The following is a 17,753-nucleotide window of genomic DNA, read 5'->3' as shown; positions in this document are numbered from 1 at the left end:
TGGTGTTTGGGTTTTTTAAAAATCACTTTGTTGAGGTATGATGGACATTGAAATTCTTCTACATGAAATTATAAAATACTTCTCTTAAATTAGAAAATGTGACTACTAGAACTATTTGAAGAACTTCCCATCCCAGCTGCTTCTGATTAGATTTCTAATAAACAACTGGCTCAACAAGTTAGTTTGGAATTACTTATATTATTTTACCTCTATCTATCTTTATATTAATTACTTTTTTCTTTTCTTTTCTTGCTTGACGAAAAACACAAACTAAAACAAAAAACTGACTGCCAAAAATCTGAATTTGACAGTATTTTTCCAGAACAGATCGTGTGTTGAAACATAAACGTATGTGCCATGAAAATCATGACAAAAAACTAAACAGATGTGCCATCAAAGGTGGCCTTCTGACATCTGAGGAAGATTCTGGCTTTTCTACATCACCAAAAGATAATTCACTGCCAAAAAAGAAAAGGCAAAAAACTGAGAAAAAGTCATCTGGGATGGACAAAGAGAGTGCTTTGGACAAATCTGACCTGAAGAAAGACAAAAATGATTACTTGCCTCTTTATTCTTCAAGTACTAAAGTAAAGGATGAGTACATGGTAGCAGAGTACGCCGTGGAAATGCCACATTCTTCGGTTGGGGGATCGCACTTAGAAGATGCATCAGGAGAAATCCATCCACCTAAGTTGGTTCTCAAAAAAATCAATAGCAAGAGAAGTCTGAAACAGCCACTGGAGCAAAATCAAACCATTTCACCCTTATCCACATACGAAGAGAGTAAAGTCTCAAAGTACGCTTTTGAACTTGTGGATAAACAGGCTTTGCTGGACTCAGAAGGCAATGCTGACATCGATCAGGTCGACAATTTGCAAGAGGGGCCCAGTAAGCCTGTGCACAGCAGCACCAACTATGACGATGCCATGCAGTTTTTGAAGAAGAAGCGGTATCTTCAGGCAGCAAGTAACAATAGTAGGGAGTATGCGCTGAACGTGGGTACCATCGCCTCCCAGCCTTCTGTAACACAAGCGGCGGTGGCCAGTGTCATTGATGAAAGCACGACGGCGTCCATATTAGATTCACAGGCGCTGAATGTGGAGATTAAGAGTAACCATGACAAGAACGTTATTCCGGATGAGGTACTGCAGACTCTCTTGGATCATTACTCCCATAAAGCTAACGGACAGCATGAGATATCGTTCAGTGTTGCGGACACTGAGGTGACTTCTAGCATATCCATAAATTCCTCAGAAGTCCCCGAGGTCACGCAGGCAGAGAATGTTGGATCAAGCTCCCAAGCATCCTCGTCAGATAAAGCCAACATGCTGCAGGAGTACTCAAAGTTTCTGCAGCAGGCTTTGGACAGAACTAGCCAAAATGATGCCTATTTGAATAGCCCGAGCCTTAACTTTGTGACTGACAACCAGACCCTTCCAAATCCGCCAGCGTTCTCCTCCATAGACAAGCAAGTCTATGCAGCCATGCCCATCAACAGCTTCCGATCAGGAATGAACTCTCCACTAAGAACAACTCCAGATAAGTCCCACTTTGGCCTCATAGTTGGTGATTCACAGCACTCGTTTCCCTTTTCAGGTGATGAGACAAACCATGCTTCTGCCACTTCCACACAGGACTTCTTGGATCAAGTGACTTCTCAGAAAAAAGCTGAGGCTCAGCCTGTCCACCAAGCTTACCAAATGAGCTCCTTTGAACAGCCCTTCCGCGCTCCGTATCACGGATCAAGAGCTGGAATAGCTACTCAGTTTAGCACTGCCAATGGACAGGTGAACCTGCGGGGACCAGGGACAAGTGCTGAATTTCCAGAATTTCCCTTGGTGAATGTAAATGATAATAGAGCTGGGATGACGTCTTCACCTGATGCCACAACCGGCCAGACTTTTGGCTAAAAAAATGTGTAAATAATACTGGCACTTTAGAACAGATTAATCAAGAGTGGGGTTACTCTGTGTAAAATGGAGTGCTGTACAGATTTAAGAGCAATGAGCTATAACCAGTTAAGCTGATATGAATAGCAAGATAATCCAATAACTGCATTTTGTTTGGTTAGTCAGCATTCTTTGAACTGCCTTACATGTTGTCACCTTTATAGAAGCAATGCATTACTTGTTTTAGAGCAGAAACTTGCTATTCCACCTACACCGAGTTTAAAAGGAAAAAAAAAAAGACTTTCGCACAATTGTTTCCTAACTGATAACATTGTACATTCTTAGGAGATTAGTAATTGTGTGAAATTTACTCATACTGTTTCTAAGTTTTTCAGCATAGTCATTGCACTTCAGCAGGGAATCTGAGTATACTTTACAGACAGAGTGAACTTAAAAGTTTAAATGTCAAGAGATTATGGCTTAAATAAATTAGTGTGTCCTATAGGGGGAAAAAAAGAAACCAAGAAACCACCTTTTAATAAGAATGATAATGCCATATACCCTTGATTTTCATTTTGCATTATATTGACATGTTTTTTTTTTTGAGAAAAAATAATAAAAATCTGATAGTCTAAGACTCCACTATTTAAAAGCCTAATTACTTTTAAAATATGCATACTTTCAAAACTTTTACCAAAATACGTAACTGTTGAAGCATTCACTTCTCTATGGAAGTATGCATATTGGTGTCAGTTTCTTTGTACAGTTGTACTTAGATATTTTTTATGATTTTTCATGTGCAGGTATCAAGGTTTTGAAGTTTTAGTAAAAAGATATTCTGTAGATTACATTCCCAAGAACATAATGCTTACACAAAATGTATATTCCACGTTTTAAAGCTTAATTGTATTTTACTTTACATATACACTTCAGTTAACATAGAGCACTTAGAATCTATTTGGTATTTTTGATTTCTCAAAGTAAAAAAAAAATTAGATTTTTAGGTTTGATATGGTTGTGTCATAATCATCTCATAATTGACTATTTTAATTTTGGCAATAAAAGGAAATTGGGTATCTTTGGAACTGTAAAACCTGGTTTAATCCTTCTCTTTCTAGAATCTTGATAGATTGGATAATTAAACAGTATCCAGAGAAACTAAAGAAATGGGCATTTTAATTGCTTATTTTATCTTGAATTACTTTTTAATGAACACTGCTCATTACAATTTTACAAACCAAAAGTGTTTACTAATTCTAGTAACTACAATTTCTTTTTCAGCTAGATGAGTGATCGGAAACTTTTTGTTGCATTTCAAAATCTAAATAAACTACAGACTTTATCCTTATACCACGAATGTTTTTTTTTTTTAATACTTTGTCTTAAAATAATACAGCATGGTACAATAAATAGTGCTTTTATATAAACACATATATATACTTTTCTAAAGAATTGATGGTTTGAGTTACACATTGGACAGTTTTAATTTTTGGAAAATAACATTAGTTCTGTTGATTTTACTATCCTCTTTAATTTGTTCCAACTTTTTGTTTATTTTAATTTCCAACATCTTTGTCATGATGCACATACTGATGTAGCACCAATGATAATCTAAAATTAATATCCTTGGAAGGTGAAACTTTATTGTTGCTAATTTCCACTTTAACTTTTTATATTGGCCCTTATATAGATCTGCAGTCTTTATTTCAGTATAGAATGTTATACATTTAAGTTATTTTTTTCTTTTATTTAATGGTATCCCCAGAGTGTTCTCATAAAGAAAGGGAACAAAGGAAATACCCACCACCCTTAACATCTTTTACATTTATTTTGAATATTTTGGTGTTTTGTGATAATAAGTATAAATTATGTTTAATGTGGTTTCCTCTATGCTTTGGTTATTAAGCTTTGCTTGAAATATTAATTTTCCTATTTGACAGCTTTCTTTGCTGCCAGATTTCTCAAGAATTTTAGACTTCTTTGAAGTAGATATTTAAGTTCTGCCATTATTGACTTTTAAGAATGGTGTGTGTTGGGTTACACATCACACAATTGCAAGAAGCCTTTATTCAGATGAGATGTTAAAGATGGAACTGTGCTCATCCTATATAGGCATTTGTATTTTTCTCATACTACTATTTGAAAATAGGCATTTATTTCCTGAGTTGATTTTTATTTGAGCCTGATCAAAAATTTTGTTCTGTTAACAACTTGATGTAGTTCTTGGTATAGTATACAGTTTTATGTTTGCTTTAACATCACCAGCACAGTTTTTAGAATGTGACTCTATTGCTGAGCAGTTAGGGTAAGCTAAGGAAGGAAGGCCTCTGAAAATGGTAGTTATGCAAGCGGAATTTCAGGTGTTGAATTCCTGTCTTCAACACATTTCTTTAAATCTACGTAATGGCAGACTTTTCTACCACATTATAAGCATTTTTGAGAAAGGTGATACTTTGGCATAACTTGTTGACTCACCATTTAAGTATAGTAGTCATCACTCTCTTACTGTGAAATTCTAAATGCCTACCAGAGTTACCTTATATTATCATCATATGATAAACATCTCAGCAGTTTGGGTTTCCCCGCTTCAGTTTAGAAAGTTCCTTCATTTCTATCTGGGCATTAATAGTACAAGTAAGTAGCCTTTTGTGCTGCCGTAGATCAGAATATTGAGGATATGAGATACCCTTTTGCAATATGTTTTTCTCATTTCTATCAGTGAGCAAATTGTTCTATTAAAACATGCTCTTACACACCATTAAACTTCGGGTCAATGTGAGTGAAGTATGCTTTTTCACTTAGGACCTACTCTTAACGTTTGAAGATTGGAAACAGATCGTGTTAGATGAGGTAATATCTGCTGAACATCTTCTAAAAGCTTGTGGGTTTTTTTTTTTTTCTTTTAACTATTGTATACATATTTCATTTGGTTCAGAATATTTGGGTGGCTCTTAAATCTTTTGGATTTACTTGCAGATTTTCTACTTGATACCATAGAAACCCATCCTTTTAGCTCTGGCTGAGGACTGTCAGTGGCTGGGTAATTTTCTCTTTCTGAGAGGCAAAAGAGGTCTTGTGCTCAGGGTAGGCTTTCATTTCCACAGGGGAGAGAAACTTGCAAGTGCCAGCTAGGTTAGATCTTTTGCCACTTCTTTCATTTTATCAATTTGAGTTTTTAAAGGGCTGTTTAAAAAAAAAAAAAAAAGCCGGGAAACTTTAAAAGTAGGCATTACTGTAGTACTACATTTCTTAGACATAGAACATCTTAACTAGAACTTGTTTTTTCACAGTAGAATTACTTGAAGAAGCACTATTATAATCAATGAGAAACTTTTTGACACTGCAATTTAATTTAAACTTTTTCCGTTTCAAATTGCTTTATTTCAGGGAAATAATTTTCCAGTTGTTTTTGCTATATTCTGCAAATAAAACCGTATGTTTCCTTTTTTCACTTAAACTTTGGTAGGAAACAAAACTAAAGCAGACAAACATTTCTTGTTGTGTTTGTTGCTTTCTTTAATCCAATGGATAAAAAAGTAAAACCCTGTAAACATTATTTTATTTTTTTATGCAATACCATGCTGTAAATATGGTTCATCAAATAAGGATGTACCTATGATTGAATCTTTAATTCTGCACAGTTAGAGTTTATATATAAACGTGTCTTGACAATCAAGGACTTTTATGTGAGTCTTCCTTTATGATGTTTATTAATGTTATGCATTCCATTTGTTTTGAAGTGAGTACCAATGTGCTAATTTGTATTGTCTGAAAGTATGTAATGTTTTTACAGCTTGTTTTTAAGAATCTGTAAATATGTACAAACAAATCACAGTACTGCTTTATGTTAGAAGGCATATGATGTTGTACTGTATGTAAGCAATAATACATAGCAGTGCTAACTTTACAAGTAGCATCAGGAAAGTTCTAAAAACATTTCAGAGTTATTAATTATCCTTATTTCATTTAATAATGATTATCTTTAATCAGTTTTTATAAGCAAATTCCATTGTTCCTCCTATTGGAACATAACACTGTTTACACAGCATAATTGAAGTTGCAGGGGAGACAGGCTAAATCTGACTTCATCTGTACTCACTCTCACTAAGCATTGAATGGCCTTACCACTCTTCTGCAAGATGGAGGAAGACCGCAAAACTTAGTGCCCATCACACTGAAGGAAGGGGGTGTGTTGTTTTGTTTTGTTTTGTTTTCCTGCTTCTGTACTGCTACCTAACTTTGTGGTTTGCTTTGGATTTTAATATTTGTTTCTGTTTTAGATTCAAGCCCATAAGTTTTGAGGTGACTTCAGCTCCATTGTGAAATAGTTCTCTTCATATTTCATAGCTACATTTCAATAATTCTCAACTTTCTACTTTGATTTTTAGATACTTATTTTTCAAGCTTGATTTCTCAACTGATCAGATGAATTTATTCAACTTCAATACAAAGAAAGACAAACCTATTGTAGTTTGAATTGAGTAGATATTATACTGTACAGAACAGCTAACTATTTGAACACACACATCACTGCTTTAGAAATAAAACCGCCAATTTATAAATGTATATGACCTACATTTTATAGGAGAAATGTTTTTAAATGCTAGTCATTTATATAATGTGCTTTGAAGGATTTGCTAGTCCACTTCTGTCACTTTTTAGTACACTGGTATCTTTTATATGTAATGTATGCTTTTTATTATTGTAGCAAAGCATTTCAGTAGAACGAATTTTGCAACAATATGGGGGAAATTTTTCATTGTTGGATTTGAATTATACTGGATTTTATCTGTGTAGTCTTGTCTTTATTTTAATGCTGTCTGGAAGGGAACTTGGTATCCAAATAAAGCAGGTAACCTCATTTTACTTCAAGGGCATACTGTGTAGTGCTGAATTTAATCTGGAAATCTGATGATTTTGAAAAGACAAACACGTTTATAAAAATTGTACAGAAGAAATTAAATGTGTGATGGAAATCCTGATGGTGGAGCACGTTGAATTTTCTGATATATAGTGTTATTTTCCTGGGATCCCCTATGCCTTCTTTGTATTTCAACTAATAAAGGAAAAACCCTGTCATTAAAACTGGTAGGATAATATAGGATATTCTGATTATACAGTATTACTTTTCCTATCCCGTTTTCTGACCCTTTTCTCAGTCACTGTAAATTTTTATTTTCTATTTCCTATTGATAATTAAACATGTACATAATATAGACACTGTTGTATAAAACTGAATGAATTGGGTTGCTATGCTTGAATGGGTAACTAAGTGGAAATATTATGGATACTGAGAATTCATAATGTCAGAACAAATCTCCAGGAGAAAGAGGGGCATCATGTGTCCTGGGAAGGTCACAGCAGATGTTTCTTCAACCCCCTGGATTATCTGTGTGAAAGAATCAGCTGTAAACTCAGTATCTTATACAAGTGGGTCTTTCCTTCCCCACCTCCCCCCAAATATATGAGCACTAAATTTCAAAATCTACTCAGGTGAAAATTGCTTTGCAATGAAACTTATCACATTGAAATTTTCACTGTTAAAGATATTTGTGATATTTTTAAATACAAACTTTCACATCAGTAGTCAGCAGCCTGACAATTGAAATCTGGTAAGTCGGTATGTTTTAAAGTATATTTTACCCTCCAAATAGAATTGTTTTTAAACAATCGGGGGGACTTCTGTTTGTTTGTTTAAATGCATTTTTTAAATTGTCATTGTAAAAATAAAATCTTGCTTGACCCCATATTATGATATGAATGAATTGCTGAGCCTTTATAATACAATGAAAGCTTGTTTCATGCATAGTCATGGAACATAGACATGTTCTTCAAACTGACCTATTATTCATTAAGTGGTTTAATGAGTTTCACAGCTTCAGGCATTGTTGTCATGTAGTTAACCTTACCACTTGGGGGTTTATAATACCATTTTATGTATTGTGATACTACAGGAAGCTGTTTTGTTTCATTTTTAAATGAATTATTAGACTAATTTATATTTGCAAATTCTGCATTTTAAATGTGGACACTTGCTGTTTGAAAAATAAAAAAAGAATACAGAATACAGTTTTATGAATAATTTCCTAGCTGAATTTTTCACAATATTCTGAACCAAATAACTAATGGCAAATATTTAAAAACTGGTGCATAGATTTATATTAAAGAAGTAAAAGGATGTTTGTATGGAATTAGCAGTTTTTACACAAGTTGGGTAACAAATTAGGATCTTGACTGTATGTGGTTTTGTGTAGAATGTATTAGTTCTAAAATTCAGGAGTCAAATATTCCTGTCATCCGGTACTTGAGACTTGAAATACATTTAACACAGGATTAAAAATTATGTGATTCTTCTTCTTTATGGGCAAGATTCTATTAACCCATCATATGTGGGGTTTGGGCCTCCCACCCGCCCCCCCCGCCCCATTAGCGAAGATAGTTTTGTTTTTATCCATTTGCCAACTTGCCGGTCCTCTCTCTTGTGACTGGTGGGACGGACACATTTGTAAGTAAGCTGTCTGCAGTTAGGAGTACAGTCCAGGTCATGGTACAGATACAAACTAAACTGGCCTTTGCAGAGACTAGTCCTAGGATCCTGGCTTTATTAGCATGGAGCTGTAAGTAATTACACATCATAACACTGATAGTCTACTAATCCATTTCCTAGATCTCCATTGTCCTTGAATGATCGGAAATGGTAGGGAGAAGGGTGGGGAAATACTCTACGTGATACTTTCACCTTCTGAAGGTTACAAGGAAAAAATGAAATTGAAGTCCCTTGAATTAATGCATCATCATGGAGTCTTACTTGACAATTTATCATGCACAAAAGGAGGATGAAGATTTTTACGACTATATGTTTGGATAGAAATTTTTTTTTTTTCAGACTACTGGCTGTCCTGTACCTTGCTCCCACCCCTACCCCGTGGGCCTGATCAGGTATTAGGGTACGTTATATCCATTTGGTTGATAAAAGTCAGTAGAGCATAAAAGTTTGAACTGAAGGTAAAATTTGGGGCCTCATAATTTTCGTTCTTTTGTCATTTTCAAATGTCCTTAAGGACATTTATAGTAAAACATTTTATGCACACACCCATGCAGATGTATATGCGTATGTGTAAGAACTAGGATGTGAAATGTAATACTGTGGGAATGACCATTTTCAAAGTGATTTTCAACTACTGGGAAAACTCCAATTTAGAAATGAATTTGAATGGTAAAATAGGGAATATTTTGAGTTTTTTGCATGTTTACCCATTTATTCAGATGAACTTTTAAAATCATAACTTCATTTTCCCTAGCTTCTCCCATTCTTAATAAGATTCTGAAACTGATGCTCGTGTCAGGATGGTGAAGGGAGCCAAAGAAATGGATTATCTGTGATAGTAATTCTGTTTCTAATGATTTGAATTCTTATTTGCTGGGGTCTAATATTCATTGAGCATCGATCACCCACTAAGTTGCAGGCATTGTGCTGGATGCAAATAAGAGATGGTTGAGGCTACTAACATCTTTATTTGAGCATCTGAAAGGTATTCATAGTGATATCAGTTACGGGGTGCGGTTGTACTCTATGATAGATATTGAGTGTTCAGATGTGTTGGGCGCTGTGCTGAGTAACTTACACCTTATTCCTCATCAAATGGGTAAGTGGTAGATTTCTTTATTTTAGGGCAGTTTTCTGGAAAACATAATTTTAACAAACTGCAGAAGATAGAAAATACAGGCCAATACAGTGGAAATAAAGAACGTTGTTTTAAAAAAAAAAAATCCCTATTAAAATACCACACTAATGGCTACAATTCAACCCTGGACTGTGGAAATGAGAACAGTAGCCTTTGTTCAGAAGGAACTGACCTATTCACCGGAATGGGAAATGCGTACTCCCTAGGGATTTGTGAACATGAGGGGCACCTACATCTCCGCGGGGAGCTGGAAATGGATGCTAGAGGCTGCTCTCCGGGAGGTAGAGAGCCAGTGCTAAGGAGTCCTCCAAGCACAGTCTTCATGGGGTCGGTACTAGTTTAAATCTGTTGAAGTCTATACATTGCTAGTCAGGACCCCCAGCCATGATTATGATGCTCTTTATGTCAAATAACCCCCACTGCCCCCTAATTATCTGATCATCTCTTTTCCTTGACTGTTTCCTTCAAGGTGTCTGTGTGGGCCACTGTAAGGTTTACCCGTAGGCCTCCAGGACAGTTGTCCTTTGGCCTTCGTCACTGGCCACGTGAAAGTTAGTTTTGCTAGAGCACAAAATTAAATGACAGGATACAACCAGGTAAACCCACGGGGAGCCCCTGGGGGCTGGACATGCCGGGAGCAGCTGTCCCGGGCAGGCTGCTGAGTTGGGCCTCCCGGCCGGAGGGCAGCTTAGGGCTGAGGGTGACCAGGGGCGGGCGGGCAGGCGAGGAGGAGCCAGACTCACAGGCCGCACAGGCCGCACTGGCCGGACAGCAGGAGGCCTAGCGGCCCCGAGCCTAGACTTGGCCTTGACAGGAGCACCAGCCCCTTGAGGTGGTTTATAAGCCATAAACGCTGAGCAGCCCCGGTTCGTGCTGCTGGAGCGGCGCAAGGCGGGGTGGAGCCGCGTGGACCAGGCCCTGGCAGCCCGGATGGCGGGCCGCGCAGACCGGCTGAGGTCCCGACCCGCTGGCCCTACCAGCTTTCGGAACCTAGGAGCGGGTGTGGGGGGTTCGTCTGCATCGCACTGACCAGCAAGGGCCAGCAAGTTGGTGGAGGAGGTTCCATCTCCAGGGACTCTGGAAGGGGTGCGACATTGTGGAGAACAAACGTCTATGGAGTGAATGTTGAGAAGCCCGTAGACTTGCAGGGGGTCGTGGGGGGACAGGCGGATCCCCTGGCCTGCAAAGTGAGGAGGTACTGAACCACTTGGCCCCAAGCTCCGGGTTAATGAGGGAGGGGACCGCCGGGGGGCCCAGTGGTTTGGCACCTGCCTTCGGCCCAGGGCATGACCCTGGGGTCCCAGGATCAAGGCCTGTGTCGGGCTCCCCGCATGGAGCCTGCTTCTCCCTCTGCCTGTGTCTCTGCCCCTCTCCCTCTCTCTCTCTCTCTCTCTCTCTCTCTCTCTCTCTGTCTCTCATGAATAAATAAAATCTTAAAAAAAAATGAGCAGGAGCGTGGGTGCTCGTGAGGCAGAAAGCCCCGTGGACGGTAAGGTGGGAACCCAGCAGCTCCCCAGGCAGGAGGAAGGGTGCGGGTGTGTGTGCACGTGCTGGACCTGCTCCTCCACCTTTTCCTCCTGTGTTTATTTTTCTCGCACCATGTCTCTCCGTTCTCTGCTATCTCCTTTGTCTCCTTCCTCTTGAACGACTTGGGTATGTGCTGTGGAGTGCATACACCAGGGGGAAGCGGCTGACTGACGTTGCGTGACGCCTGGCCTTTCATGCAACTTATTTACCTTCAGTGTTTGTAGTATTAATGTTCTAGGAAAATCCAAAATCAATTGTTCATCAGGAAAAGACTGTGGGACCCCTGGATTAGTCCGTAAGCTGCTTGGGGGCATTTTACTCACAGAATATAGAACAGTGCCTCACCCATAAGCAGAAATGAATGAATGAATGAATGATGAATGAATGAATGAACAGTGTTACTTGGTGAAAGAGTTGCCGGCAGTGGCAGTGTTAGAGGTGATGGTGGTGGTTTGATGGCTTTGAGATGGTGCTATGCTTAGGGAGCCCGGGAATCCCAGATTTCCTCGCTTGGCCACAAGCTTGTAGAAAAGATTCCCGCCGGAGACCTGTGCGAGGATCGGTGGCTAGTGCGAAACGCGGCATCTCATACGTTGCACCTGCTTTCCCAGCCCTACTGTAGAAATGGGCCAGAGCATGTGGCCAGAACTACAGCCCCCAGGGCCGTGTCCTCCCCCAGCTCCTTACTACCCTCTGGCCGCAGGGAAATGAGAGGATCCTGGTAGAGGAGAAGGGCAAGTAAAGGACAGGAGGCCAGAATTCCGTAAATGAGCAAAAGGTCCCAGCGCTTTCCCCAGCCCAGCAGCATGGGGCGAAAACAAAAAAGCGTGTCCACAGGTGTGACCTTATTGGAAAGTGATCTTGCTCACTGCTGGGGGTGGCTCAGTAAATGTTCTATGTTGAGATCAACTGGATTGACAACCCATGGTGGCCTAGACTAGTGACTATTTCTCAAATCCTTTTTAACAGTACCACAGGCCAAGCCGCCCTCCAGTCTTCCCTGGGCTCCTGCAAGTTTCTGCACATTGACTCTTGATGGCCTCCGGTCCTTTTTGCAGATAACAACCTTGCAAAAACCCTTCGGAAGCTTCTCATTTGCTATTCGGATAACCGCTAAGCTCCTTGCCTCCGCTGCCCCCGGCCCCCGCGACCCCGCAGTGAGCCCTCTGAGGTTAGGCCTCTCTGCTCTTGCGCTCTTGAATCGCTCAGCCTCACATTTGGTCATGCCTCCTTCTGCCACAAAGACTTTATACTCTTTACCTATTAACCCCTGGCCCTGATTTCAGCCCCACTTCATTTCCTCAGAAAAGCTTATCCCGCTCTCCCTGGTTAGATCACAACCACCGCGCCCGCGCCCCGCTGCAGATCCCCTCCCCGCCATCCAGTTCTTTCCAGCAGAGGTGGCTCTTCTGCCCCCTGCCTGTCCAGAGCCATCTTGCTCCCCACTGTGTGTCAGCGTTGGGCTCGGTGCTTCCCGATGAACGGATACCCCGTGAACATTGTCAAGAGCATCCAGGGTCACACCTGGAGTCACACCACAGGGTGCAAAGAGTTTGCAGGTGCTGCCTGGGACTCAGGCCCTGGAGACGGCGGCGGTGGGACCGGAAAACTGGTCCTGTGACTTTCACAGAGGGAGGCAAGGTGGTGGATTTTGAAAACAAAAGGTAGCTGCTTTCAATCCTCATCAAAATTCCTGAATGTTCATAAGGACTCTGACAGGTAGGCCTGGCAGCCTCACGGTTCACTCCATGTTGCAAATGAGGAAGCTGAGGCTCCGACACATTAAAGACCGTGGCGGAAAAGAAGAACCGGGACTCAAATCATGGCCTGCCTCCTCTCCTCCCCACCCGAGAAGGATCTGTCAGTGTGTCTTCCGTGTAGGGGAACCACGCAAGTGCTGAAGGCTAATCGCATTGTGGCCACAGTCCAGGACAGCTGTCGCTGTCACTCATGAGACAAACTGGACCCGGCTCATTAGGCTTCTCTCTCCACCCCCCCCCACCCCCCCACCCCCCCACCCCCGTGTTCTCTTGTCCCACTAGATCCTGGCTCAACCCAGATGCCACGTGGCTACTGGAGAGAGAATGCCTTCCTCCTGTCAGAGGGCAAACTCCCAGAATCAACAAACAGATCCTGGAGGAGGAACAGGATCTCAACAGGAGCTGGGGACACCTGACAGCAGGACAGTGGCGGCCCCTCCCTCTCCACTCAGCCCTACCCGCAGAAAGCCAGGGCAAAGCTCTTCTTCCGGGGGCCCTGACCCCACCTCTCTGGGAGCTGGGGGACCTCAGCCTGTGCGAGGGGCTCGTACTTTTGTCAGGTTTGGCTCTGCCGGCCAGGCCTTCAGACCGGCGTCCTTCCTGCATCTGGGGCTGCTGAGACACCTCTCCACCTTTCCCCGTCTTATCCCTTCACCTGGGTTAGAGAGGCTGTGCTGTGTAGAGGGGAGAGCCCGGTACAGGAACCAGACCTCGGGTGTGCCCTCAGAACCAGCAAACTTTTCTGAGTGTGCGTGCACAATTCCTGTGAGTTTTTTTTTTTTTTTTTTTGTATATTAGGTATGTCCCCGGGAGGTGCATCACGATGACCAACTAAAAAGAAGCATAGATAGATAACCAATTTCTTGTGCTCCCTGAGTAACTGATTTCCCAACTTCTCTTTGTCATTGAAAATTATAACTGGAGGAAGACTCAACTGTGGACAGGATATACTCTGTCCCTTAAGTATTTTAAGAGAGGCGACAAGAAGCCCCCTCCTCCCCAAAACCACTGAGCTAGAAATTCCATGGTTTTCAGCCCTGGCTGCGTCTTAGAATCACCTGAGGAATTAAGAGAAAATACTGATTGATGCCCAGGCCCCACCTCAGCCCTGGGTACTGGTGTTTTCTGAAACCACCCCCAGGTGACTGTAGAATCCAGCCCGGGGAGAGGACGTGGGACTAGCTGACCCCCTCCTGTGACCCTTCTGACTCTGGTTCCAGTGCCCAGGCTGTGAGATAATCTTGTATCTATATACATACTTACATCAGAATTCAACGTTTTCAGCCCATTTTTACATTTGTGTTTTGGTCGACTTTGTCCAAGCTCTGATCCTTCCTCAGAGTTCAGACTTTATGACAAATGGGGTCATTTTTTAGGGCTTGGTATCTTCTCCAGCCTTCACACAGGGGGCAATTCTTGGCACCAACCACTGGAAGGGAAAGAGGCGAAGGAGCTTCTGTCGGCGGCTAAGTGGAGTAAGGCTCACAGAGCAACAACTTCACTATTGTGAACTTCAACTTGAGCTGGAGTTGCTCCTGAATGGAAAAGAAGTGAGTTTAAAAACAATATTATGATTTTTTTAATATATAACAATGAAATGAATAAACCTAGCCCATTTTTTTTATCTTGGTTGGATGTGTTATGTATTATTCACTATCTATTGATGATTAACAAAATACCCCAAAACTTTGTGGCTTAAAACAACAATTTATTATGTCTCATGGTTTTTGTGGTCAGGAATTCAGACAGAGGACAGCAAGGACAGCTTGTTTTTGCTGAAAACTTCAGCTGGAAGAACCTAAAGCTGGGGACTGGAATTACCTGAAGGCTGCTCCCGCATGTTTGGCAGTTGATGCTGGCTACTGGTGGAAACACCCACATGTGGCCTCCCCATGTGGTCCAGCTTCCTTACAACATGGTGGCTGAATTCCAAGTATAAGGGCTCAGAGAGCAAAGAATCCAGATAGACCGCCTACTGCTTTTATATTCTAAACCCAGGAAGTCAAGCAGTGTCATAGCTTCCGTTCCTACCTCAGTTGAGGCACTCACAAAGGTCTGCTCAGGCTCAAGGGTAGGGAACATAGACCCCATCTCTCTCTCTCTCTCTCTCTCTCTTTTTAAGATTTTATTTATTTATTCATGAGAGACACACAGAGAGAGGCAGAGACACAGGCAGAGGGAGAAGCAGGCTCCATGCAGGGAGCCCGACGTGGGACTCGATCCCAGGTCTCCAGGATCAGGCCCCGTGCTGAAGGCGGCGCTAAACCTCTGGGCCACCTGGGCTGCCCTAGACCCCACCTCTTTTTGAAGGAATGTTAATATCATATTGCAAGAAGAGCATATGAGATGGGATATTTTAGGGCAACCATCTTGAAAATACAGTCTGTCCCATGTTGTTTCTCTTTTAATTTTCTTATCTTTTTCAGATTCCAAGAGTAATGTGCTGATTGTATGAAAAAAAAAAATCTCATTAAAAAATCCAGAATTTGGGGGATCCCTGGGTGGCTCAGCAGTTTAGCGCCTACCTTTGGCCCAGGGCCTGATTCTGGAGTCCTGGGATCGAGTCCCACATCGAGCTCCCAGCATAGAGCCTGCTTCTCCCTCTGCCTTTCTCTCTCTCTCTCTCTCTCTCTGTCTTTCATGAATAAAATAAAATAAATAAATCTTAAAAAAAAAATCCAGAATTTGTTGGGGGCCTGGGTGGCTCAGTTAAACTTCTGACTTTGGCATTGAAAATGCCCATGATCTCAGGGTGCTAGGATCTAGCCCAAGTCAGGCTCCCTGCTCAGCAGGGAGTCTGCTTCTCCCTCTCCCTTTGACCCTACCCCTGCTCATGCTCTCTCTCTCTCAAATAAATAAATGAAATCTTTTTTTAAAATCCAGAATTTGTACACCAAAGTAGATTTCTCTCCCACTTCACCCACTATCTCAGTCCCACTTCCTAGAGATAACCACTATTAACAGATTGATGTGTATTTTTCCATAATAGCTACATATATATATACTGATTTATAAAAAATAACTATATACATTATTTTGCAACTTGCTGTTTTTACTTAATATGTGATGAACAGAGTTTTGTATCAGTACATGTAAAGACACCTATTCTTTCTAATGCTGGCTGTCATAGCATGACTATACCATAACTTAATCAATCTTCTATTAATGGACATTCAGTTTCTAATTTTTTAACTATTACAGATTAATGATGCAGTGAACATCCTTATATGAGGTCAAATAGGGTAGTATCCCCTCTGCCTGTGTCTCTGCCTCTCTCTCCTCTCTCTATGACTATCATGAGTAAATTAAAAAATTCTTTAAAAAAAGTAAATAAAAATGGAATTGTTCTGTTCAAAGGATATGCAAGATACTGTTTTCCAATACAACAAAAGTGGGTTTTACTTTAAAGTACTGTTGTTATGAGATAAATCTACGTTAAGCAAGATATACTTTTTTTTTCTTCACAAATGGATAGGTTTCTCTTACTTTTAATATGAAGAAAAGAAATAAATATTTGTTTTTAGGTCTGAAGATGCTTATAAGCTTTGAAAGGAACTTCTCATTTATTTAGAAAGTAATGAGTGACAGAGAGCAGGTGGTTTGAACAGTGGTGTGGATGGATTTCCTTTTCTAATGTTTTTAACTCGGGCTGATATGAAATTGAATGTGGATTCTTCAAAGTTCACAAGATACTCAGAGAGCAGCTCATCAGAAGATGATGGCAAATAGGAAACCAACGTGGGGCAAAAAAAAAAAAGTGTCATGTGTGACCCCAAAGTGAATAATAAAGAGGAGCCTACTAGCCATCAGACGTAACGCACGGATGTATAGTAGATATAATCTGACAGTGTCATCCTGCCCACCTACCCATCCTTTGGTTCCAGATTGCTAATGTGGAATTTGTTCTGGGAGTCTTTCCTCGGGCAGAGATGGGTAATTAAGAACGTCTTTGCTGGGAATGAAGTTCTGACACACGCTATAGCATGAATGAAACTTGAGGACATACTTAGTGAAATAAGCCAGACACAGAAGGACAAATACTGTCTGATTCCTCTCATATGAGGTTATCTTGAAGAAGCAAATGCATAGAGACAGCAAGTGGATTAGAGGTTTCCACGGGCCGGGGAAGGGGCGAGTGGGGGGTTCTTGCTCAGTGGGCGCAGAGGTGCCGCCTGGGGTGACACAGAAGACAGCAGCGACCTCACAACAAAGTGAAAGTAATTAATGCCACTGATTGTACATTTAAAAATGGCTAAAATGGCACATTTCATGTTATGTATCTTTCCACACCCAAAAGAAAACCTTTACTGGAGCCGGAGATGTTGGGGCTCTGTCAGTGTTCCCATGGCTTTGCCTTCCCTTTTGTTTTTAAAAGAACAACCTCTATTTTTAGGGATTTTCACACAAAGGCTCATGTGGGCGTGGGAAGTACTCCCAGCTGCCCTCCTGTTTTCAGAAGCCCACATGGAAGCCGAGCAAGTTATTTAAGGATTAGGAAATATGCCAGATTGGAAATGGAGATAATTTAATCTCTCTGTATGTTAATTCAGGGTGTTTTTTTTTTTTTTTTTTTTTTTTCCTGCAAGCTGGAGCCCTGGAAATCTGCTTCAGTCCCCAGGGAAAGCCAGTTCTGAGTCTTGCTGAGGGTGGGGAGGGCCGAGAGCGGCTTCCCGGGGCCTGAGGCCCACCTGGCGGGGGAGCCAGGCCCAGGGCGGTCCCCTGCCCCGCGCCCCGCTCGCGCCCTCCGGCCGGGCCGGCACCCAGGGGGCGGGGTGCGGGCGGGGAGCCACGGGACGCGCAGCCACGTGGCGGCGGGCGGGGGGACGGCGCGGTCCCGCGGGGTCCCCTCCCTCCGCCCCAGCTCCCGCCGCCCAGGTAATGCCGCCCCGCCC

At 41.7% G+C, this 17,753-nt stretch overlaps 1 protein-coding gene across 3 annotated transcripts in view; it reads left to right on the top strand.

Moving 5' to 3' along the window:
- ZNF148 (zinc finger protein 148) overlaps positions 1-7,105 on the top strand; it is a 119,676-nt gene extending 112,571 nt beyond the window's left edge. For all 3 annotated transcript variants that reach the window (XM_038583070.1, XM_038583068.1, XM_038583069.1), the window contains one exon: positions 312-7,105. In XM_038583070.1, coding sequence (XP_038438998.1) covers positions 312-1,910 — 1,599 coding nt within the window. In that variant the 3' untranslated portion in view covers positions 1,911-7,105. The remainder of the gene's footprint in view (positions 1-311) is intronic.
- The last annotated feature ends 10,648 nt before the right edge of the window (positions 7,106-17,753 follow it).

This window comes from Canis lupus, chromosome 33, assembly GCF_011100685.1.
Source record: "Canis lupus familiaris isolate Mischka breed German Shepherd chromosome 33, alternate assembly UU_Cfam_GSD_1.0, whole genome shotgun sequence".
Taxonomy (NCBI): domain Eukaryota; kingdom Metazoa; phylum Chordata; class Mammalia; order Carnivora; family Canidae; genus Canis; species Canis lupus.
Note: the sequence above shows the minus strand (reverse complement) of the source record. Positions and strands in the feature narration are given on the sequence as shown.